Below are 25,450 nucleotides of genomic sequence, written 5' to 3'. Positions count from 1 at the left end.
TAGAAAATTTGTTTATAGACATTACTACGGCGATTAGATGGCTACTTAGTATTAATTTTTTAACACTAGTCGATAATATTCGATTACAATATTATTAATAGTGCTATTCCATCAATTCTTTGCTTAAAGTAAATGGAAATGATATTTCTTTATTAAATTAAATAGTGGATTTGAAATTTTTACGAAAATAATTTATTAATTATTTTTTTCTATTGGAACGAGTGGAAGATTGTTACAAAAAGTTAATAAATAGTATGCAACCCTGCTGTTCGCAGTGCTTACCCACAAGCACAATGTGTAACTTGGCAGTACTCGTATTTTGCGTGCATTTGCCTCCATGATAGCAGGAATTGGTTTTTGATGGCACCACATTGTCATTCAAATTTTGAAAGTAGAAGTGATTGGTATATTTTGTTGTTGGTTGGTTGCGTATACGTGTGCTGTTGTTTAAATATTTTATCAAAGTGAATTGAAAAGCAACAATAGTTGTGTTGAAAGGTATAATGAGTGAAATCATTTTTACTTAATTAAATAAGTTTAAATAATATATGTAATATTATGTACATTTACTGTTAAATTACCAATCAAGTGCTAGTGTGTAGTGACTGTAACAATTTTTGATATGTTGAATAAAGGAGCAATAAATGGGAGAAAAACTGCGCAGGATGCTGGGTTCTCCAACCCAATCGCAGTGTGAAACTGCGGCGTAATTGATACAATGTGCATAAAAATGCAAAATGTATTTTCAATAAAGTTATATTTTAATTATTGTGACATTACTTATTGAGAAAAATATGCATGATCGTAAATAGGAGGACATTGTTTATTTATATAAACTGTAAAGATATATATAATAATAAATGAAATTGAATCCGATAGATATGCTAGATGTGCAAAATCACGTAGGTACTTTATATATGAGACAAAGGATTAAACCAAAACAAAGGAAAATGCATACATGCGCCTTTATTAAAAAACAAGTGTCAATGAACGCATGAGAAGATTTAGTGCATCGCTGTGTAAAGTGATGTAAGTGAGAGACAGCACAAGGCCACAATAATTGAAGAGAAAAATATAAAGAGCTGTATAGTATGTATGCAAGTAAATACTCAATGGTAGCATAGGACCATAGGACGTTGGGCTGTGTTGCATTCATGTGCGTATTAAGTGATTGCCAGTGACCATAATCACTTGAAGTTCGCCAATATACTTAACAATATAAATGGTAATATGCACAAATATGCAATTTTTATAACAATTTAAAAATCGACCGAAAGAATATCAACAAGAACTCATGAAATCTGAAGAGCAGTTTTGTTAAAAAGTATTTACCATTTCAAATAGGAAACCTACCTATGGTATGTGTGTATGTGCATATATGTTTGTACATACCTACAAATTAATATATTAAAGTTGTGCGGCAGCAAGTTATACCGGTTTTGCGAAAATGAATAAAGCGTGAAGCTACAATACTGTATGTACATACATATACATTTTATGGTTGGTGCGGAGTTTTTTGCTACATGAATCTGTAACATATCACATAAATAATAATTCATGTGGTTGTGATGCAACTTAAATCACATTGACATGTACTTAAAGATATTTATACATAATGATATGAAATGTCATAGCAGTAGTATGTGCTGTATTTAGTTATATAGTCCGATGAATCATCGGAAGATTGCATATAATTTCTTGGAAGTCATGTGTGTACTTCCTTTCAGTAACAGCTGTAGATAAAAAAAGTTTAAAATACCTCTTATTTTGTTAGGTAGTCGTCTGAGTTAGAATTAAGTCAACAACAGTCAAGACATACAGTTTCTATATATAAACCGATTGAAGCAACGAAGTTACGTACAAATAAGATATGTTTTGTTTTTATCTATAATATACAATAAATTATTATTTTTATTTCATCATGATGAGAATGTCAGCTTAAAAAAACTTAACTATTACAATAAATTATTACGGCATGCTGTAATAAATATGCATTATATTCGAATTACCATATATTCGTATTAAGCAAAGAGTATTGAAGATCTATAGAATTATTATTAAGCACTTCCGTGTGCTGTTTCCGGGGTTGCAAATAATGCATTAAAAAAAATAATTGAATTAACATTTGAACTAATTTTTATTTTATTTTTTGCAATTCAGAAAATCTAAATCCAAAATAATTTTGAAATTTTTACTCTCCAATACCGGATGGAAAAAAAATTTAAAACGAGTTACGGATTTAACTAAAATAAATTTTAATCCCAAAAACCGAATCAAAATTAATTTTCATTTTTAAATCCCAAATACTCGATTGAAACAAAATTAATAACACGCATATTATTACGAATTAAAAAAAAATTGTTTTAGAATTAACATTTTTTCGCTTTTGCATACATCGTATTTTACCATTTTGAACTAGAATTGGATTTAATTTATAAAAATATTATATTTGTATTTAAAAAATTTTAATTTAACAATTTTATTATAAAAGTTTTGTTTTCAATCTCAACATCGGAATTAAAAATTTATAATTTAATATAATGAATTAAATAATAGAACAAATTAGCTTTTAAATTTTTATTTTCAAATTTTTTTATTAAATTTTTTTAAAATAAAAATCTAAATTTTATACACAAAATTAGAATGTGTACAACAAGGGTTTCGAATTTTTTGATTAAAAATTATATTTTCATATTTTAATTACAATTTTTGTTGTTAGATATATTCATTCTTTTTATAAGGAACTGCAAAGTGGCTTTAAATAATCTTAGGTACTTGAAATCTCACAACTGAATATGTATTCTAACACTCATTAAATTATTAATGTCCTCTGTTTCAGATTAACTTATAATAGTTTGTTTCGAAGAAAGATATAACGCTAAAGTTACCACAATGGATTGTGGCACATCGACGGCTAAATATGTGCTGTTTGCATTCAACACTGTAGTTGTGGTAAGTACCTGTGTAAATACATGTATTTATAGTTACCAAACATAGAAATTCTACACAAAATACATATATTCAAAAGCGATTCATAATATTTTTAACAAGCAATTGACAGACACGGTTATATCTTATTGACAACTGATTATTCCAGATCAAACAACCATACAAACTTAACGATCAAAATCAAATTCTTGTATGTTGGCTTTTGTATATGGGAAGGGTAGCTTCAGTTAACGAAAGTCTATGTTTTTTCTGGCTACGTTTATCCTGTTCTTTGTTATTTTCTGATATAGTTTTTTTTTACTTGAAAAAACAAATTTTTTTGTTTTTTAAATTTTTATTTTTTTTTGTAATATTTTTTTCATTTTAATTAATTTATTTTTTTTTATGTCTTTTTTTATATGTAATATATAAAAATCAAAAATTAACAAGTAAGGAAGGGCTAAGTTCGGATGTAACCGAACATTTTATACTCCCGCAAAGTCAAATGGTATACTCGTTTTAGATTTCTTTGTGGATCTTGCCGCCTTGTTCTATGTTGACCGATATTTTCGGTAAAAAGTCAGCTATAGGCACTGGGGTCAACATATTAATTACCTAGGGGCTTGAACAGTTTTGACTCGATTTAGACAATTTTTGCTCACAAGGTGGCATACTTCAAACGCATTATTCACGCAAAGTTTTACCCCGATATAATCATTGTTACCTGATTTGCATAGTGGAAAGTGAAAGAATCAGATGGAATTGAAAAAGGTGTTATATGGGAAATAGGCGTGGTTGTAGTCCGATTTCGCCCATTTTCGCACTATGACATAGAAACATGAAAAGAACGTTATGCACCGAATTTGGTTGAAATCGGTTAAGCTGATCTCGAGATATGGGTTTTCACCTAAAAGTGGGCTGTGCCACGCCCACTGTCTAATTTTGAACGCGGTTCCTATAAAGTCATCTTATACCATCTCAGAGATAAAATTTAATGTCTCTGGCGTGTTTAGTGCTTGATTTATCGCGCTTTTAGTAGTTTTTAACAGTACCGTTATATGGGGAGTGGGCGGAGTTGCCACCCGATTTCAACTATTTTCACACCGTCAATAGAAGTGCTAAAAACATTTGCTTCCAGTGAATTTTGTTATTATAGCATTAGCGGTTTAGGAGATATGCACATTAAACCTATTAAAGGCGGGACCACGCCCACTTTTTAAAAAGAAATTTTAACTGCAGATGCCCCTCCCTAATGTGATCCTGTGTACCAAATAACAGTCTTGTATCTTATTGCGGAGCTTAGTTATGGCAAGTTATTTGTTTTTGATTAATGGCGTTTTGTGGGCGTGGCAGTGGTCCGATTACGCCCATCTGCAATACCAACCGTCTCACGGTACCATGAAACATGTCTACCAAGTTTCATAAAGATATCTCAATTTTTACTCAAGTTAGAGCTTGCACGGACGGACGGACGGACAGACGGACGGACGGACAGACAGTCACCCGGATTTCAACTCGTCTCTTCATCCTGATCATTTATATATATATAACCCTATATCTAACTCGATTAATTTTAGGTGATACAAACAACCGTTAGGTGAACAAAACTATTATACTCTGTAGCAACAGGTTGCGAGAGTATAAAAATGGCATATATGATCATTTTGCCGGAACTCATATATTCACATTAAAATAATAGCAGCTGATAACTAGCTTAAGGCCGACTTTATTTTCTATGTTGCTACGTGTACTGCTTTCCCGTCCGCTTTTCTATATTTTTCGGTTGGAAGTATGTACATACATACGTACCTACAAATGTACGTGAAGACAAACCGGCTGAGTTTTGAATGAAATGCGTGTGTGTATAAATGTGTGTTTACAAATATATATATTATATTATATGTACATATAAACATATAAATATAATAAACTTAACGATAGTTGCGCTTCGGTGATGTTTTTTATTGTTTGCTTAAAAAGTTAGCGGAGTTGTTTGTGCGAACATTTCAAGAAATCCGTCAAATCTACCAAAACTCATAACATTTTTAAAAAATACCCGAATATCTTTCTTCTATGGTGACATCATCATCAGCAGCCAGCAGCTCGGAGCCAAATATTGGATATACCCAGATAAATACTTATTTATTACATTTATCTACATAAGCTAGTAAAAAACTGCGTAGAAGTGTGTGCATAAAATATAAAATTGTGATAAAATTCTGTGCGGATAATGAGCAACAATGTTGTAGCTAGTTTAGCATAATAAGTAAAGGGAACATACATATGTACATATATTAAATTAAATAAACGTTACAAAAACTCTACTAAAAATTTATTCTGTGCTCTTTATAAGCTCTGAATTGGTTTTTGAAAAAATCGTTTTTCATTATCAGCACATATTTTTTGGATGAAAGTGTAAATAAATTTAAATCACAATGAGTGAATTTCAATTCAAATTCCAATAGCGTGATTGTCCAAATGTGAGATTTGTCAGCAAATCCATTCCTGTAAGTAAGAAAAGTGATTCATTCACGCTGCTAATATAAAACTTTTCTAAGGAAAAGTGTTGTGGTAGATCAATAGTGAGTAATATGTCTATACTTATATAACTTTTTTGTTAGAAACAGAGAATAAAATTAAATTTAATTAAAATAAGCTTTTGCATATAGAATGATAAGAAAAATCGTTTCATAATGCCGTTAAAACCAGGGCTATAAACCACTACAAAAATCGAAGCGGTTCGGTTCTGTGTTTCGAACCACTCAGAAAATACTTATACCGGTTCAAGAACCGGTTTACGAGTATCTCTGAACCGCGGTTCGGTTCGGTGCAAATAGTTCAGTTGTTTATACTAATTGATATGAGAAACCCATATGTATGTATGTACGAAAATAAAAGCCTTCGTAATCGGGATCAAATTCGTGTAAAAAATTTTAACTGCAGATGCCGCTCCCCAATGTGATCCTGTGTACCAAATAACAGTCTTGTGTCTTATTGCGGAGCTTAGTTATGGCAATTTATTTGTTTTTGATTAATGGCGTTTTGTGGGCGTGGCAGTGGTCCGATTACGCCCATCTGCAATACCAACCGTCTCACGGTACCAAGAAACATGTCTACCAAGTTTCATAAAGATATCTCAATTTTTACTCAAGTTAGAGCTTGCACGGACGGACAGACGGACGGACGGACAGACAGTCACCCGGATTTCAACTCGTCTCTTCCTCCTGATCATTTATATATATTATATATAACCCTATATCTAACTCGATTAGTTTTAGGTGATACAAACAACCGTTAGGTGAACAAAACTAGTATACTCTGTAGCAACAGGTTGCGAGAGTATAATAATATTGAATTTGTTAAGTGAAAAAAGGTAGCATTTGATTTATTTGTATAACCTGAACAGAGCATATTAAGTTTGCCAGAAAGTTTGGTACACCCTGATGGAAACCTCGGATCTCTTCAAGGAGCTGCTCATCACATATTGGACCACTATAGCATATAGCTGTCATATAAACTGATTGATCAAAAACCAGTCTTTGTATGGAAAACTTTTGTATTTCACCAGATATCTTCACGAAATTTTGCGCAGGTTATTGTACAAGGTAACGGTACAATGTCCGAATATATTGTTCAGATTGAATCACTATAGCATATAGCTGCCATACGAACTGAACGATCAAAATCAAGATAAAGAGATTTTTATACTCTTTATGCTATTATAAACGCACCTGTGAAAAGTATTTGATCTGTTTAATCGATTTTTGGTAAATACCTCGTGAGGCTTCAATGAATACGTTATTTAAGTTTCGTTGACAGAATGTACAACACATGAATGACAGACACATGTCCGTTCATTACAATTCTTAGATTGGTTTTTTTTTTAAATTATTCTATTTTATTCTGTGCCGTCACATAAGCGGAGTTTGAAAACAAACTTCAAGAAAATAGGTAATAGATTTCTAGGATTTTTGAATCTATACGTTCGCTTGTTATATAAGGTCTATATAACCTGAACAGAACTACGTTAATACATACATAAGTATGTATATAGCCAAATACAGTATATGGTACTTGGCAGCATTTTACAAAATATTATTTGCCTACAAATGCTGCAACAATAACTATACATTTATGTTAAAGAGTCCAATTAAACGCTTTGTTTAACACTTTGTACCAATTTATATTTCTATTAACTTAGATTCGGTCGAACTATTTGTTAATTTCGTTTTAGTTAAAGCCCTGTAATGTCTGTTGATTACTTTTAATTGCGATATGAAAGACCGTTCAAGTAGAAGCAAGCAAAAAAATATGGGAATGAACTATAACAATAAAATATACATGTATGCATAAGTATATGCGTAAGTTGAGAAGAAGAGTTGAGTTCCTTTGTAATTTTCTAAATACAAAATTGCAACAACGATTGCGATAATCGCATTTACTAAACTATTGTAGTGAAACACATAGTCAACAATAAAAATATGGGCTATAATAATAATAATAACTAATTTCAAATAAACAAATTAATGTAATCAAACTTTGCAAAAATTGTACGAAAATTGCCCCGTTGCTTTGGAAAATAATACTTGTCAAATTTCGTGAAGATATGTTGTCAAATATAAAAGTTTTTCATACAAGAGCTTGATTTTGATCGTTCGCTTTGAGGAAAAATACAGACAAACTTACAAACTTCAGGGTGTAATTATAAATAATCAACGTAAAATATTTTTTCAACTTGCTAGTTCAACTCTTTTTTGTTTTAGAAAAGTGGAATGATAGAATTGAAATATATAATATATATGTATATAGTAAATTCACATTAAACATTTTGGGAGCTAAAAACAGCCAACAGTGAAGTACAAAATAAGTATAATGCAAAAAAAAAAATATATATATATACATAAAAATAAAATAGAAGCGGCAAAACAAATTTATATATTTATGTACATAAAAATTTTGTTTAAGGCAAAAGAAGAGCAACAGATTTTACTTATTTGTCTGAATCAACGCTTTTTGCCAGTTGATATACTCGTATTCACACGCTGTTTGTTTATATGATTGTACATAAGGACATATGTGTGTATGTAGACTAAATTGCAAACCATGCAAATATCTAAAAATCTTGTTTACTTGGAACGATTGAATTACGCGCGTAATAAACGAAGGAAGCATACGTATATATGTACATACATATATACATACATACATACATAACATACTGAGGGTCTCATATACTGCAAATAATATAAAATATATAGAATAAACAAAAATTTATGTTAAACGCTTCGCAGGCGGTACTAAAGGAAATGCAATGCACGCAAAGATAAAAAATCTACCTTATATATTATATTATATTTATATATAATATTATATTTGTACATATGTACATATGTATCTAATAATAATTGCATATGAAAGTCACGAATATCAGTGCTCAAGCAATTTTTGTGTGCTGTACATACATAAGCATGTACCTATGTATGTATATTTATGACGCACTCAAAGCGAACAATACAATCAATTTAACAATTATTCTCCTACTTCCATCTTCCATATTCCATTTCAATCTACATATGTATACCATATACCTATATGCGTTCGTTACAAAGTGTTCGGAGAAAACCTACAATTGTCAGATTGACTAATCCACATCATTATGGATGTATTGTACATGGCGCGTAGCCTGTAGGGAAAATGTAGTTCGAAAGCGGCAGTGTAGTTCTACGGTCATTTTTACATCGAACTCTATTATATATGTATGTATGTATGTATATGAGGTGATTTAACTAGTACTAGATGTCGAAGTTCGCATTATTATTAGAGACAGCAAGCTCTGTCATTTTCTGCTAACAAATAATTTTGCGACTACACTGTACGAACTATGACCCAAAAAAGTTCAAATTTCAATTACTCTTATGGCACAAGCAGTCACCGACGAAAAACCGTGGACCGATTTTTTCTTGTCAAAAATCTCACAACTGAACAAAAAAAATGTAATTGAATTTAATATAGCTAAACTATCTCGTTTTGATATTTCGAGTATAAAAGTCTATAAGAGTTACTTATATCAGTTGCTTGTTCGATGTGCCACTCTTACTCTTACACTCTTAAGAACTTTTTAATGAGTGGCATGACACTTGGTATAAATGTATCTTAAAATGCATATGTTCACATATTTCATCACGATGCAGAATCAGTGTCCATAAACCGGGCATCTCGCATGTGGAAGAGCACATTATCGGATGCAATATTTTATTTTTATTTTTCACTTTCTGCTCTTCATTACATCAACTCGTCGTCAGCTTAACCAAGCAATCGCGGTTTACGATTATAAATTGTGATTTTTATTCGTCATTTGTATATTTATTTACCTATTTATTTATTAACATTGAAATGTGGAAATTAATGTGTGATATATGGTATACATGCGCTTATATACGAGTACATACATATACCTATATATGTATATATAAGATCAAAAAATATTTTTCCAATTAGCTGCTTCTCATACGCATGATCAAGTTGCTCAATTAATCGCTAGTCTATTAATTAAGGGAATGACATTTATTCCGTTAGATTCGCTGTTAGATTGTTTTGATTTAAAAACATATTTCAAACTAATCAAAACCTCCAAATTGCTTTAACTTCATTCAAGCAAATAACGGTCATTAGCGTAGTTAGAAATCTAAAAGAACCGCTATTTTAAAGACTTCTAATTCAATGCATTGAATTAATTCTAAACACGCCTCACCTTCAATGTGGTTTTGTCAGATAAATCGCGGTCATACTTTAAAATACTACGCAAATTACTTGAAAGCCGATTTAACTTTAACCTTTATGATAAAGCGGACGATTGTTATGATTTTCTTCGTAATTGTTTATTTGTAATTGTGGACGTGCTACGATTTTTTTATGTTTTAAATGTGTTTTTGACCAAAAAAAAAACATGTGCTTAAACAATGAATTATTACACTTATCAGTTTGGGGTAAAGAAAACGTAATTAAATTTTTTTCTTAAAATGTACAATAAATTTTAGAACTAAAATGTTAAATTTGTTTATCACTGATTCAATATAAACCTTATCATTGCTATCCTTAATGAATCCTGAAGTGAACGCTGAGATTCAATCGATTGTTGAGTGTACTAACTAGCTGAAACTATAACTGACAAAACAAACAAAAATGCTGCAAAAGATATATTTTTTATACCTTGAACAGGATGTATTGAGTTTGCGACGAAGTCTGCAAAACCCAGAAGGAAACGTCGGTGACCCTTTAAAATATTAGTATATATATTTACATATTTTAAAGATCAGCATGACGAGCTGAGTCGATTTAACCAAGTCGGTCTGTCTGTATATACCTCAGTTTTTGAGTTAACAATATGAATTTTGTACACATTCTTTTCTCCCCATTGCTGCTCATTTGTAGGAACCGCTGGTATCGGATCGCTTTAGCATATTTGGTACATAGCTGCCATACAAACCCAAAGATTAAAACAAGTTCTTGTATCGAACATTGTTTATTTATGAAGAGCTTAGCTTATAGCTTCTGAGCGATCGAAGTCAATCTTGTGTTTTCTTGTTTAAAAATGACAAAAAAATAAAATTTAAAAACAAATTTAGCTTCATGTATTGAGAAATACCATCAATAAAGAGCGATATGAAAATGAAAATCTCAAAAACGAACTGCAAATAAATATACTTACGTAAATACGGTTTGGCACTGTGTGCTTTCATTTACTTACCCCTAAAATAAATATTATATATAAGTAAGCACGTATGTATGTAAATTAAAAGCGGCTGCTGTGTATCCAATGAAGTGTTCTACATAAAATTTGGGGCAACACAGATGCCGTTTGCTTCAGTGCACCTTTACAAAAGTAAGCGTGAGCGCCTCTCGATCGATTTTTGCTGAAACAAGAGCAATAAAACCATAGAAACTTTATACATAAGTGTATTTAGTTAGTCAATTTTATAAGAGTGTGTTGTGTTGTGTAAAATTAGTATTATAAAAAATAGCATGTAATTGATTCGTTAAATACGTGAAAACTCTTCACTAGTGCTAATAAAATTTAAGCTAAAGTACTTATCTAAGACATATTTCTGAGATACATTTCACAATTAAATGTTGGTTTTGTACCGCGCTCTTTCTCTGCGTTTTAAACGGCTAACATTTAATGGATATTTTTACTGAGTTTTTTTTTACTGAAAAAATCTTGGTAAAGTTGCCATCTTTTCGATGCGCAGCGCTGCCTGCAGTCTACTGGAATATGCTGAATGAGCTGGTAATGATGTTTCTTAAATATCATTTTTGGAAAGAGCTTTCACATGATGACTAATGCAGCTGGCGCCCATTATGTTCTAAAATTCATACAAAGTATATTCATAGTCGGTGATTTATTGCTGCTATTCATAAAAGTGGAGCGAGAACCGTCTTCAATATACGCTATAAAGTAGGGGTAGCAAAATTCTACTCACTCATTTACTGCAAATTAATCGACGTGCTCTACAGTAGTCTACAATTAAAACCAGTAAGTTTCATTCTTAAAGAAGACTGGCTAAATAATCAAGTTGATTGCAACTTGGCGAAAAGTTTTACAAGTAGATCATCCCTTTACGAAACTTCGAAAAAGTTTAGGTTGAGTTTATGCTTTCGACAGGGCTTTGAATGAGTTTGAAGTACTTCGTAAATATAAAGCGTGTTTTTGTTAGGTCTGAAATATTTTCATTTAAATACAAAAAAATTATTTTACTTTCGAGCACATGGTCACCGTACCTGCTCTGTAAGAAGACCACCACTTCGTTCCAAGCGTGCCTTTTTTCAACTGGTCAGACATACCTGGTTAATGAGCATAGAGAATTACCGTAGCGTCTCAAAAATTGCTCTCACGCAAACAAATCAAATGAGTTAGGCCGATTTTTAATGATTCGTTCGACCAATAAAATGATATTTTCTAACTATTTGCTGTAAATGGTATTTACATGGGGTGCAAAATGTTTTGTAGCGCCCTCTATTGGCTTCTTCAGGAACGCCACTAGAAATACCGATATTTGTATAGGGAAAAACTAGCATCTAAAAATGCACCCTCTAATTGAATAATTGCATTCGTTGTTAAAAGCAGTCTTAATAATTCAATCTGGCAACACTATAGACTTGTATAATAGAATCATATAACGCTTGACTGCTGACGTGTAACAATGACTGCCACAGCATCAGCAAAACAAGTGTATGTATGTATGTACACTGTCGAAGGGACATAAACATCATAATTCAAAAGTAATGTGTTGATATTGTTTTGCTGGCGATCACAGTGGCAATTGCCAAAATAGGGAGATAAAAGTCGACAAATTTCAGGCACATAAAGGCTTCAGACAAACTTAACTGCCTGGAACTCCGCGTATATGTTTGTTTTATTAAATTTTTTGTTTTCTTGTTTTTGCATATTATTGTTTTGCTTTCCGTATGTCTTGCTATGCAGTGACGTCATTCTACTGAACGCCCAAACCTCTTGTCGTTAGCTATACTTCCGAAGCTCGCTTAATATTCCTATAAAAAAGGAATTATGGGGCTAACAAAAATGTAAATAACGCAAAACGTGGGTAAGAGAGATACGTGAAAAAACGCTTGTTGTGAGCTTTAACCAAAGAATAAAGGAATAACAAACCGAACCCAATGGCTGGTCAACGTTTTTAAAAGCAATCGGCTAATGTCAGTCTTTGGCGCCAAAAACGCTGATAGCAAGGGAAGATTTGGCAATAACATCACGCGGATCTAGATATACACATACTTATGTAATTATATACATGCATACATCATGCCTCATATATATATATATATATGCATAAGTATATACATATGTATACATGTATGGTATATACCGTCAGCCAAAGCGTCGTTGGCGGCAAACGAAGGCGTCACTTAACCTAGCTATATAAATATGTGGGAATTTGTTGTTGTTGGTATTATTATTTTCCCATATACATATGTAAGTATGTATGTGTTTAGTTGTTTCTGCTTTTGCCGCCATTGTTTCAATTACATATAAGCGTAATTTGTAAACATTTTAGGCATGCGACAAATGTCTCCCAAAGCACACTCGAGAAACCCTAGGAAGCATTGGCGTCGTCGTATTTCCACCCAATGTTGTCAGCATTTCACCCCACCTCCTCCCAAAGGACAAAATGCATAGTTGCGCAAAATAATATGTATTAATTTATTATATGTATGCGGGAAGTGTTAGTGTATATGTATGTATGTTTTTAAGTATTCTCCACTTCAACGATTAAGGAAACCTTGTATGATCTCATAGAAGAAATCGGAAAAAATGTGAGTTCAAGGCAGGAGCGAAAATTTGATCTTGTGTTGCTAACAACAGTTACATACATTACTAAATATACTCGAGTCAGCGAAATGCGACTGTACAGGGCTTCCAAAGAACGCATCGAGAGAGAATAAGAACTTTCTTCAAAGAAAAAATTAAGCGATTTCTAATTGAATTCTCGAACCTAAGGAATTAAAGTATGGGAAATGATAAATAATAACAGGCATATGATTTTTAGTCGCTTCTTAAAACAGGCATAATTTACCGCGGCAAATTATACCCCTTGCTCGCTGGTGGATTGAATACGGACAAACAGACGGACTAAGTGGATAAATCGACTCAACTCGCTACGTTGATCATTTATATATGTACATATGTACGAGGTGTGTTCAAAGGAAAATTTTTTTTTTTGAAAAGTACTTATTTATTCATCAATATCTATTTTGTCTCCTTCAAAGTAATCCCCCTTGGATATAATACACTTGTGCCAACGCTTTTATCAATTCTCGAAGCAATTCTAAAATGCGCTTTTCGGTATGGCCATCAGCTCTTAATTCGATTCTGACTTGATCTCAGCAATTGCGGCAAAATACATTCCTTTCATTGGTTTCTTCAGTTTTGGGAATAGGAAAAAGTCGCAGGCAGCCAAATCTGGTTGAGGCATGATTACGGTTTTGTTTTTGGCCAAAAAAAAACACGAAAAAGCATTGACGTGTGAGCTGGTACATTATCGTGAAGCAGAATCCACACGTTTCATGCCCAAACCATGCGAAAAAATTAAATGCCATGAGCCGATTGATATGCCAACATCCTCTGCAACTTCCCTAATAGTGATTCGACGATTTTCAAGAACAATTTTTTTTCACTGTTTCGATGTTTTCTTCGCTTGTTGACGTGGTCGCACCTCCGTAATGCTCATCGTCCTTAACATCTTCTCGGCCTTATGTAAAGCGCTTCTACCACTTATAAACACTTTTGCGAGACAAATTGGACTCACCGAATGCCACAGATTACATTTGAAGTGCCTTGGAGCACTTTACTCTATTTTTAACGCAAAATTTAATACGTATTCTTTGATCCATTTCTTTCAAAAGTCAAAAATCGAGGAGCACACAAAAAGGTGACTAATCTTTTCTGTTGTCAAAAACAAACTACTAATCGAAATTGGATAAACATATGTGTGCGATTATAACAAAAACAAAATATCGATAATCGAATGTAGACAGCCCGCGAAAAATCAAAATTCATCTTTTCCTTTGAACACATCTCGTACATGTATGCTTTTTAGAATTTTTAGAATCGCCGACGTTCCATTTTGGGTGTTACAAACTTCGTGGTAAGCTTAATATATCCTATTCAGTGTATAATAACGCATGAAGTGCGAACTAGGGCTTATATAAAAACAATGACAAGTGAAGACAAGCTGAAAGATATGAGCTCTATAAGCTCGCTAACAGCTAGTGTGATAAAACTAGCAAGAAATAATAGCCTAGAGGCAGATATACAAGTACATTATGTTGACACCAAAAATGTAATTGTCAACGAAAGTGCCAGTGATGGCAGCACAGAAATAACATCAACAACAGCAACAAGTATAATTACACCAGCTTGTGGCAAGAGTAACACAAAGATTGTGCACCAAACTACTGCCGTCCGTCCCCCTTAAAGTAGGTCATAACTTGACTTGTCACTATGACGTAGCATACACATGCATTTGCATGTCTATGGGATATACGCTAAAGCGGCAACATCCTTCCGTTTTGAGTAGTTTTTCCACACAAAACAGTTGCTTTGTTGATTTAGCAGCTTGTGGCTTCGAACATAAAGTGAAAATAAAACAAAATATATAGACGGGCATCCTTTGCCATCTTAAATGTATGTGAATCTGCTTCTAGTACGTCTACTTTTTGCAACTACTGTCAGAGTGTATGCTATTGGCTTGCGGCACGCTGAAACGTCGAGTGACATTTGTATTACGTCATCATCTCAATACACAAAAATATAAACAACAACAAGTAAAAAGGAAGTGAAAGTGTTCAGTGAGGCGATTTTATAAGGATTCAAATTTTGTATGCGACGATGATTCATATGTTACAACAATGGAGCGAATTTTTCATGTATAGACAGACGGCATTTATAGCAACAGGATGTGCGCATATTCTTCTCGTACATGCATATGTATGTATGTATGCATATTCGATTATATAAAGTGAATACTGTCAAGCAACAGCCAATGCATATCTCTGGTCGATTCTGCACACGATGCTGGCGCTTGACGTTGATGTGGTGGCACAAAAAAGTTTTGGGAATGCGGAAAGTGGCGTCTATAAAGTAGTGCGACATGTCTATTATATACATATGTGCATACATACATACATATAGTGATACATAAGTGCTGCAGTGATATATGGAAACTTATAGTCTGTCCTGTACTAAGAAGACGATTTGACAAAGTTCTTCTTTTTCTATCCAAAATAACAATATGCTATAAACGAGCAAATGTTTGAGCGATGGATCACTTTTCAAAGATCTATAGTCTAAAATAGTCGTTGGCGGCTAACTTTGAGGAATCTTGTACAAGTATGTTATGGAATAATTTGTAACCGAAATCTTAAATTTCCCATACTATTTTTAAAGCTTATTCATCCAAGCTATGCATTTTCTTCGACTAATAATACTGGTTCTCTCAAAGAAGAGGAATAAGCTCATCCTAAGAATGATAAAGTTAAAGATTGCCATATCCTACATCTTAAATTAACAAACTGTCAATTTTGCATAGTAATTGTAAACAAAACCTCCTCTTCTCTCTATTATGACGCAACGAATCCATTATTTGTATTAATTGTGTCTCATATGTTATGCATTTAACCTTTTCCAAATTTGAAAGATCTGGTTAAAACCTTCGGTTAACCGAAACAAAACCTTACAGTTGAGATGTGTAGAAATATTGCAAAAAATGTTTTGTATTTATTGTGCAGTCACAATGCAACTTTTGTGAACTTTCTTCTAAAGTATTCACAATAACATAGCTTATCAAAATTAAACATAACCAAACTTTTATGGTAACGATGTTGTAATTGCAAACTATCGTATGGTTAGGCTAACATGTAATGATAAGGCTTTTTAGAGCATAAAGCTCTAAGAGTTATCGAAATCGATCGCAAGTTTTGATTGAACAATAAAGATAAATACTTTTCCGGAAGGCTCATACATCAAATTTTTAATTCGAACAACATAAACTTCCCACTGATACAACAGGATAACGCTATACATGGTACATATCTAATGCAACTGAGATACAAATAAATCTATAAAATCCGTCTGTACCTGAACTAGTTTTTAAGATATCGAACTAAAATTTTGCACTCGTCGTTTCCCCCTCAAAAAGCGCCACATTTGTCAAAATCGCCGATATCGGAACATTATAGCATATAGCTGCCATATAACTGAAAGATCGGAATCCAGTTCTTGCATAATAAACCTTTGATTTAATAAGCTATTAAATTTAAAGCTATTAAATTTAAATTAAATATTACGAAATTTGGCATGGATTATTGTTTAAGACAATGCTACAATTTCCGTACAAATTGTTCATATCGGACCACTATAACATATAGCTGCTCTACAAACTGAACGAACGGAATCAAGTGCTTGTATTGCAACTTTTTTGGTGAAGAGTATTGTAGCTTCAATGCAACTGAATTTATTTAAATTATTCTTAATATCTTGGACTAACATATGACAATTATTTTACCTAGAGTAGCTTATAAGTAGAGTAGACGATTCTACTCAAGAGTTTAACAATTTTAGCGTTTCCCTTATAAAACTCGATGGCTTAATATCAACTATCGTATAAAAACTAAATTTCGCTTGACTGCTAAATTTGACACATAATTTTTGCAATAAAATATTTTGTTACAATTTCATGTCTCCACCAAGGTGAGAGTTAAAGGTGTGATTCTTCACATAAACTTTCACGGATTTGTTTTTCTTTAATTTTTTTAGTTTGAAAAGTTTGCATGATGCTTAAACTTACTCATCACTTTACTTGTCTATCACCGGTATTGTAACGAGCTTCGAGTTCACAACGCCAAACGTCAACAGTTTAGTTAACCCATCTCTCTAGCAACGAGCGTATATGTATGTTTTTGTGTGGCTATTAAGAGACGTCTATTAGTTTAATTAATCTTAAAGCGTTCATTTACACTTCTGCAAAGCGTTGGCGTGTCGGCAGAGTTAGCAGCAGCGACGCTGCATGAATTAAATACACTTAGTTGGCGCTCCACAAGCAATCACTGGCTTGTTGTATGTATACTGTATGTATGAGCGTTGATAAAAGTGGTGATAGTGGGGCTTGTGCAGCGAAGTGTGTTTGCATGTGTGTGTGTGAAATCATGACTATATTTCCGTAAAGTTACAAATGTTAATGAAGTTATATACTTTATTATTTATATGCAAATACATACATACATATATAGATATGTATGTATATTATTATATATTAACATACATTTGTCGCGTCAGTCGCTCTTTGCACGCACATTTACCTACAAAACTGCTCGCTAGCTAATTGTGAGCGATGCCAGTTACTTGCTGTAATTAAATAAATTTGTGTGTTGCACAAAAACAACAAAAAAGTGTGAGTGTGTGTAATCGGTGATGGCGCTATGCCATTGGGTTTGAACACATTCCATAGTGGGTACAGCCGCGACTGCAAACGCAACGGTGACGATGAATGGCGCAAATGTAGCTTATTAGGAGCCAAGGCGGGTAGTTACCGTATACTACATACACATCCACATACAAAAAACATTTGCATTAAAACATATGTGTATACATACTATATATGTACATATATACCATATAGCAGAGATATTCATTAAACTTCCCAGTCAGCAAAAAATGTTAATAGAAAATTTTAGCAGCTTGATCCGATTATTTGAATTTTTATAGACTTACGGTAGACTCTTTCACATAATCCCAGATTTTTTTTTGTACATTTTTTTTTGTACATTTTTTGCTCTTACCTAGTCCGTGGTTGAGACTAAAACTTTTCCTGCTATTTGCTGCTTAGTATCTCATCAATCCGGCAGAGATATTGTTACCAGTTTAAGGGGCCCACCTAGTGGGCAGCCTAAAAAAGGCGATATTTCAGAAATATAAAACATATACTGATTAAAAACCTGGTAAGACTTTGATCGGGTAATTTGTCTTAAGACTCTGTTGATTGAGTTTCTGAATTCATAGAAAACATTCAAAACATTGGACGTCTGACCAAAAAAAGTTTCTCGAAACGAATTCCTCATTCTTCCGTTGGAAGAGTGCGTCGAACTTAAGTACCCAAAGGTGGGTGTGATTGAGAACTAATGTGATAGAACTCTTTAAAATTACTTAAAATTGTTACTTATAAAGTTTTTTTTCTCATTTTGTGTTCTGAATTTTTATTATTTTTAATCCTTAACGCGCAAAAATAAATCTATTTTGAAGTGATTTTTGGTCAATAACATTCTTCGTTTTTTGTCAAAGGTCAAGTCTTATCATCTTATCTGTTGTCAAATGAGATAGGAGCGCGTTTTATGCGTTCGTTATACCAATTTGTTGAGAGTCAAATAGCTTGTTCGTTTTTCTACTCTTCACCGTTTGTGCTGCTTGCCAAGTTACCAAACCAATTTAATTTGGTGAATATTCCCTAGAATGAAGCGGTCATTGTGATGGTACTCGGTGTGCTGGAGATTCCAGTAACGACCGATATTTGTTAATCCTCTATTGCGCTATTTCTTAGTTGTACAGTTAACTAGTTACAGCGCTAATTTCGTGCTTTTTTTTTGCGCTAACCATCAATAAAATTTATATGTATGCGTATGCCTTAGTTTTTCCAAGGTCTTATCATTTAATTGTTGTTTTTATACCCTGAACAGGGTATATTAAGTTTGCCAAGAAGTTTGTAACACACAGAGGGAAACGTCGGAGACCCTATAAAATATGTACATAAATGATCAGTATGTAGAGCTGAGTTGACTTAGTCATATCCGTCTGTCTGTCCGTCCGTCTGTATATATGCGAACTAGTCCTTCAATTTTTAAGCTATCGATGAAATTTTGCACTTGTTCCTTTCTCACTAATAAGCTGCTCATTTGTCGGAACGGCCGCTATTGGACCACTATAGCATATAGCTGCCATACAAACTGAACAATCGCAATCAAGTACTTGTATGGGAAACTTTTTTATTTGAAGCAACACTGTAATCTCCGAAAACTAGTCAAAATCATATTCTTGTAAGGAGCCTTTGTATTTGTGAATGGTATTTTAGCTTCGGCGCAAACGAAGGTAACGTTTTTTCTTGTTTTTTGTTACTTGTAGTTTTCGCTTCTCAAATTAACATACTCGTAGTTTATTACACCCGGTCGGTGCATTAGTTTTGGCCGTTGGTTTACTTCATTTAAATTTCAACATTCTCCAATTCGTTATTACCCACTGGTGGCACTTTTTTATGCTGACCTCATTACTCTCGGCTATTAGGGAGGGCAGGCGTTGTTCTAGTAAGCAAAATTATAACACTTTGCATTTTTCATTTGGCCAACAATGGCGGGTATGAGTAATCAAAGAGCGATATGTACATGTGTATTCAAATGTAGCGAGTACGTGTAAAGCTTGCAGCTTGTTGCTTCACAAAGCGGCGTGACTGGTGTCAATCTGCCTGATCGGTGGCAAGTACGTGTGAATGTACACACATACATACAAATGTATTACACACAGTAGCAATCCCGCAATTAAGTCTCAAATGCGTTGTTTCTTTATCATTTGAGAATTGTACTTTGATGTTGTTGTATTTTCAGATACATACTTACTTCTATCTTTCGTGTATTTGCTACACTTATTATGCTGGCATTATTCTTTTGCCTTTGCGTGCTCAAAGTTCATTAGCATTAAATACACTAGTTGTTGTTTGTTTGTGAAAGCATACGTTTATAGCGGGACACAAAAAAAAAATATATAACCGCAAACAAAAAAACCTAAAAAATTATAACCTCAAAAAAAAAAAAATATAACCGCAAACAAAAAAACCTAAAAAATTATAACCTCAAAAAAAAAAATATAACCGCAAACAAAAAAACCTAAAAAATTATAACCTCAAAAAAAAAAAAATATATAACCAGCTTTGCGCAATCATAATGTTACAACTCTGTATTTATCTTCTTGCCGCTACGCCACCCAAGCGTCTGTGGTTCACTTCAAATGACACCTCACAGTTGCCTCTTCTTTCACAGTCCCACAGACGCCAGCCAGCCGCAACGCGTAAAGACCAAGTGAAGTCAATTAGGTCTGCTTCCTCTTGCTCTTTCCCGTAAAGCACTGAAGTAAAACTCCCATTACGCAACTAATTTTCTCCATTTCTCATACTTTTCATTTATTTATTTATTTCCACTTTTTTTTCCAATTTTTGTTTTTAATTTTTATACCCTGAACAGAGTATATTAAGTTTGTCACGTTTGTAACACCAAGAAGGAAACGTCTTAGAGTGTATGATCAACTTGTCGGGTTACGTCGATTTGTTCGTCTGGCTTTCCGTCTGTCTGCATATACGCGCATTAGTCCCCTAGTTTTTGAGATATCGATTTAAAATTTTGCATAATTGCATTTTCGAACCAATTGTTCAGATCGGATCACTATAGCACATAGCTGGCAAACTGACCGATCAAAATTAAGTTCTTGTATGGAAAACCTTTTTACTGGTGAAGGCTATTATAACTTAACGTTTTTTCTTGTTTTCTTCCAACTTTTATTAGGTATTTTTTTCCTACTAAAGCTGATATAATGAATTGGTTATGCCTTATATTACTTTTGGTACTCACTTAGCGTTTAACTATTTATTATTTCGCAGGAAAAATATTTAATTAAAATTTTATTTAGGTTTTCGTGGTCACGATTTGCAATTTAGTTGTTCTCATTTTCTACAATGTTGAAAATGATATAGATTGCTCAAGCACGTTCTCGCTTCTTCGTATGGAAATGAAAATGAAATTCTTACGAAAAATCTATGAGTATGACATCATAATCCATTGAATCCCATAATGTAATTTTCATATTATGACTGACATATGATTCGCCACGTTACTGAAGAATTTTATTGCGAGTGTCGTTGTGGATGCAGCGCCGCAGGCTTCTCCTTTTCTATACGACCCTAACCAATATCATAGGGCTTTAAAAAATAATAATCTGAATTATTAAGACATTTGCTGTGGGCTGAAGTTTCTAAGTCGCCTATTTCAGGCTTGCTTCAAGAACTCGTGTCTCTTCTGAAGAACTCTGTCTATCTAAATTCGAAATCGAAGTTCAAAAATATTGAACTAAATTCTACTCTTATTTGTGGTGTGAATTTTGAGGTTGTTTGATAGACTGGATACCTATAAATATTAGACTGACTTCGAACGAACATAGAAAGCTAGTAAACCTTCGTAATTACCTCCCAGAACTTGAAGGAAATTCAGGAATTTGTATGAATTCTTTAATTTAGTGTAAGCGGTTCCCGTTTGGAGAAAAACGCCTTTTCCAGAATTGACTGGACCGATCGACTTGAAATTTTCACACGACCTTCTTAGATATACATATTTGTTATGTAATGATCGAAGAAATACCATTATTGAAAATAATTTCGATTTTTTAATTCACTCGTGAAGTGTAAATTTTTTCATATAACTCCTTTTTTGTTTGGGAAACCGTAATTTTGTCAAAAATGTTTTGACTAGTCCCTCGATCATTACCCGTATTCACCTGTTGCAACAATGATTTCTTTTTGTGGCTTTTTGATTTGTGTTAATTTTAAGCAGAAAAATCTTCCTCACCGCCAGACACCTTTTTTCCCTGAAAACCGGCTACGGAATCAAGAGATTCTAAAATTTTTTAAAATCAAAATTTCATAAAATATTTTTATGTATTTATTAAATGAAATGCCTCTTCAAAAAACGCTTCACAAACACGTTTTTTCTGACTGGCAAGTGGATATAACCTCTAAATTTCTAATCGTTAAAATGATCCACTTCCTCTTATTTATTTGTAATTTTTCTACAAGAATTTGTTTATGACTTTGGCTTTACCTGCTGTTAAATAACATAGGCACTTGTGTTAACTTTGTTATAGCAAATATTTGTTTTATAACTCATTGTGGGTCAAGTGTTGTCTGTCTTATTTGCACGTACTACAAACATACATACATATGTATGTATGTATATTCTCGAGTGCATTTGCGTGTGTGTATATTCATGTGATGTTTACCTCTCCGCCCAAAAATGTTTACAAAATGCGTCAATAAGTGGGATTTTTATTCGCATTTACTTGAGGAAACACCTCGCCTTTCATATGTTTGTACATATATCCACGTGCAAGCATGTACATACATATATTATATATCTACCTATATACATGTGTAAATATGTATCTATGGATGCTTATGCAAGAGACACATTTTGCAAATGAACAATCGCAGGTGTTTTATGCCCCACATGGTCGATGCATACGTGTACACACACACCTACACACATACGTTAATTTCTAAACAGGCGGTTTCCATAAAAAGTCCAATGAAATATTGTAATCAAGTGCAATTTGCTTATTATTTTGAATTTTGCATTCATTTCGCATTCACCCGCGGCCTCTTTTTCGCTTGCTTTTTAGTCGAACCCATCAAGTACATGCCCTGTTTTGTTTTGTTGTTTTTTATGTTGTGTTAGTTACTTAATTTCATAGTTTACGCTCAATAAACAAATTTAAGTTATACAGTTGAAAGGCTTTTTTTTTGACGTTGCCACACGTTTACAACTTTTAATTGATATGACAAATAAATCATTGCTTTATACTTGTACATATAAAACTAAGGTGCTTTAAGGAGTATTACTGCTGAAAATATTTTTTTAAGAGCGTTGCCACCTATTTAAAAAATTTTATTTCATAAGAGAAACGTGCTATCACAACATGACGACTAACTGAAAAGGTGTGAAAACATTAATCGAAAATTCGAAGCTGATCCGGCAAAAAGTTTCGGAGCGATAAGCGTATTTGTACCCTCTTGGGTATACATTCTTGTCAGGTAATGATCGCAGAAATACAAGCCGCAATTTTCTTCTATCATTACCAATATTCGTCTATTGTAATAATAATTTTTTTTATTTGTATTTGAGATAATTTTAACCAAAGATATATTCCTCACCGCCAGGCACCTTTTTTCGAATTAGAAAGAGATCGGCTAAGGGATCAAGGAAAGAAAGAAAAAAGAAAAATTGAAAATTGAACAAAAAACACATTTTTTCTAACTTAGATATAACCCCTTAAATTTTGCATATTTCAATGCTACTAAAAATATCATTTTACCGCTATTCTTTCAGATTGTCGGTGTTTTGGGCATCGTCTTTGGGGCACTTATACTCAATAGCATCGGTGTGATCGAGGTTGATGGCCAAGTTGGTTTCCCCGTACAGGCAGTTTTGCCAATTATGCTCATAACACTCGGTTCGATTGTGGTATTCATCGCATTTTTGGGCTGTTGTGGTGCCATACGTGAATCGGTCTGCATGACTATGTGCTATGCCGTCTTCCTGTTGGTCCTGCTCATTATACAGCTAACAATTGTTGTACTACTATGGACAAATAAGGATAAGTTCAACAATGCCATGGGCGAGGTCATCGACAAAGCATGGGATAGTCATACCAAGGAACCGGCCGTCTTTGAAGCTATACAACTTTCAGTAAGTGTGTTGAATTGTATGTGTGCGATTATTGGTTGTAACATGTCTACTTTCGTTTAGTTGAAATGTTGCGGCAAGAATGGCATAACCGATTATGTAGTATTGCTGCAAACGCCACCCTCAAGCTGTTGTGAGCATAACGATTGCGTGAATCCATTAAACATTTATGGTGGTTGCCGTAGCAAATTCCAAGATTTCATGTCCTTCAGCACCGACACAGCCAAACACGTTGGCTTGGGATTGATCGCTGTAGAGGTGTGTATTTTTTTTTTTTAAATAATTTTTTTTTTATTATTAAAGTAATTTGTTTATATCGTCTACAGTTGGTTGGTTTCATCTTCGCCTGCTGCTTGGCCAATAACGTGCGCAACTACAAACGCCGAAACGCCTACTAAGCGTGGCTTAAACCCACTCCTCTCGCAAATGTTCCACAAATTATAATTTTATGCTTGTTGATGTCGTGATTTCGTCATAAAACGCACATTTATTTCGAAATTTAAAATAATATGCAATAATGTTTGAAGTAAGCCTTTGATTTATGAGTATGTATGTATATTTTTTGTTAGGAGAAACATACAATATGTACTCTGAATACAATTTTTTATATATATGTCTAATGAAAATTAAGCTGATATGAACAATTGAAAGCAAAAAAAAAAAAACTAAATTCACATTTCTAATGAATTTACATAAGTAAAAAGTTTAAATCGAAATGCGCATTAAAAACCATAAAATGAAAAGTACCGAGTATGCCTGAAATGAACAATATGAGGCCATGAATAAACCACTTTAAATATACATATATACCATATGTACATACGTTGTACCAAAAAGGAAGCCAAGATAATGAAAAATATGGAGTATAAGCAACAAAGAAATCTCAAGTGAATTTAAAACAAATTTTATTTTTTCAAGCGAATTAAATATGTCTTTATTATAAATGTAAACAATAATGTTATCGACTTGAATTAAACTCTGCGCGAGATAATATGCATTCACAGTTTATTATTATATGTATTCTATTGGATATAAATAAAAGTATATATGTATATATTTATTACAGATATAGATATATATGTAAATGTTAGTTACATTATCTACAAGTTATGTTGAATTAATGTTTATTTGATTTTATGACTTTTTACATGTTAAACTAAAGTGAGTTCAAAGCTTGCAAATTATTTACTATATATGTACATACATATGTATGTATGCATGTACATATTAATATATACTATATAATATACACATATGCATTTACGAATCTACTATGCGTTTGCATACAACGAACGTTAATATGTTCGTCTCTCCTAAATATACATACATACATATATGTATTCAATCACCTTTTGTACCATTTTTTTGAAAATCCACTTACCCAAAAGTAATTATAAAGTTTTTTCCTACTTGAAATTCCATAAAAACACGAATATTTAAATAAAAACGACAAAAAACCAAA

The 25,450-nt window shown here is 33.0% G+C and overlaps 1 protein-coding gene across 1 annotated transcript; it reads left to right on the top strand.

The window, feature by feature from the left end:
* The first annotated feature begins 340 nt into the window (after positions 1-340).
* Tsp42Ee (Tetraspanin 42Ee) lies at positions 341-25,450 on the top strand. Its single transcript, XM_014247421.3, has 5 exons — positions 341-498; positions 2,840-2,952; positions 23,632-23,991; positions 24,052-24,246; positions 24,315-25,450. Exons 2-5 carry the CDS (start codon positions 2,893-2,895, stop codon positions 24,384-24,386), a joined length of 687 nt encoding a protein of 228 aa, XP_014102896.1. The 5' UTR covers positions 341-498; positions 2,840-2,892; the 3' UTR covers positions 24,387-25,450.

The sequence above is a fragment of the Bactrocera oleae genome, chromosome 4 (assembly GCF_042242935.1).
Source record: "Bactrocera oleae isolate idBacOlea1 chromosome 4, idBacOlea1, whole genome shotgun sequence".
NCBI lineage: Eukaryota > Metazoa > Arthropoda > Insecta > Diptera > Tephritidae > Bactrocera > Bactrocera oleae.
This window is presented reverse-complemented; position numbering and strand designations above follow the sequence as displayed.

Coding starts and splice junctions, on each gene's coding strand:
- Tsp42Ee (XM_014247421.3), top strand. CDS start 2,893: ATGGATTGTGGCACATCGACGGCTAAATATGTGCTGTTTGCATTCAAC. Junction 23,992..24,051: donor TTGAAGCTATACAACTTTCA/GTAAGTGTGTTG, acceptor ACTTTCGTTTAG/TTGAAATGTTGCGGCAAGAA. Junction 24,247..24,314: donor TGGGATTGATCGCTGTAGAG/GTGTGTATTTTT, acceptor TATCGTCTACAG/TTGGTTGGTTTCATCTTCGC.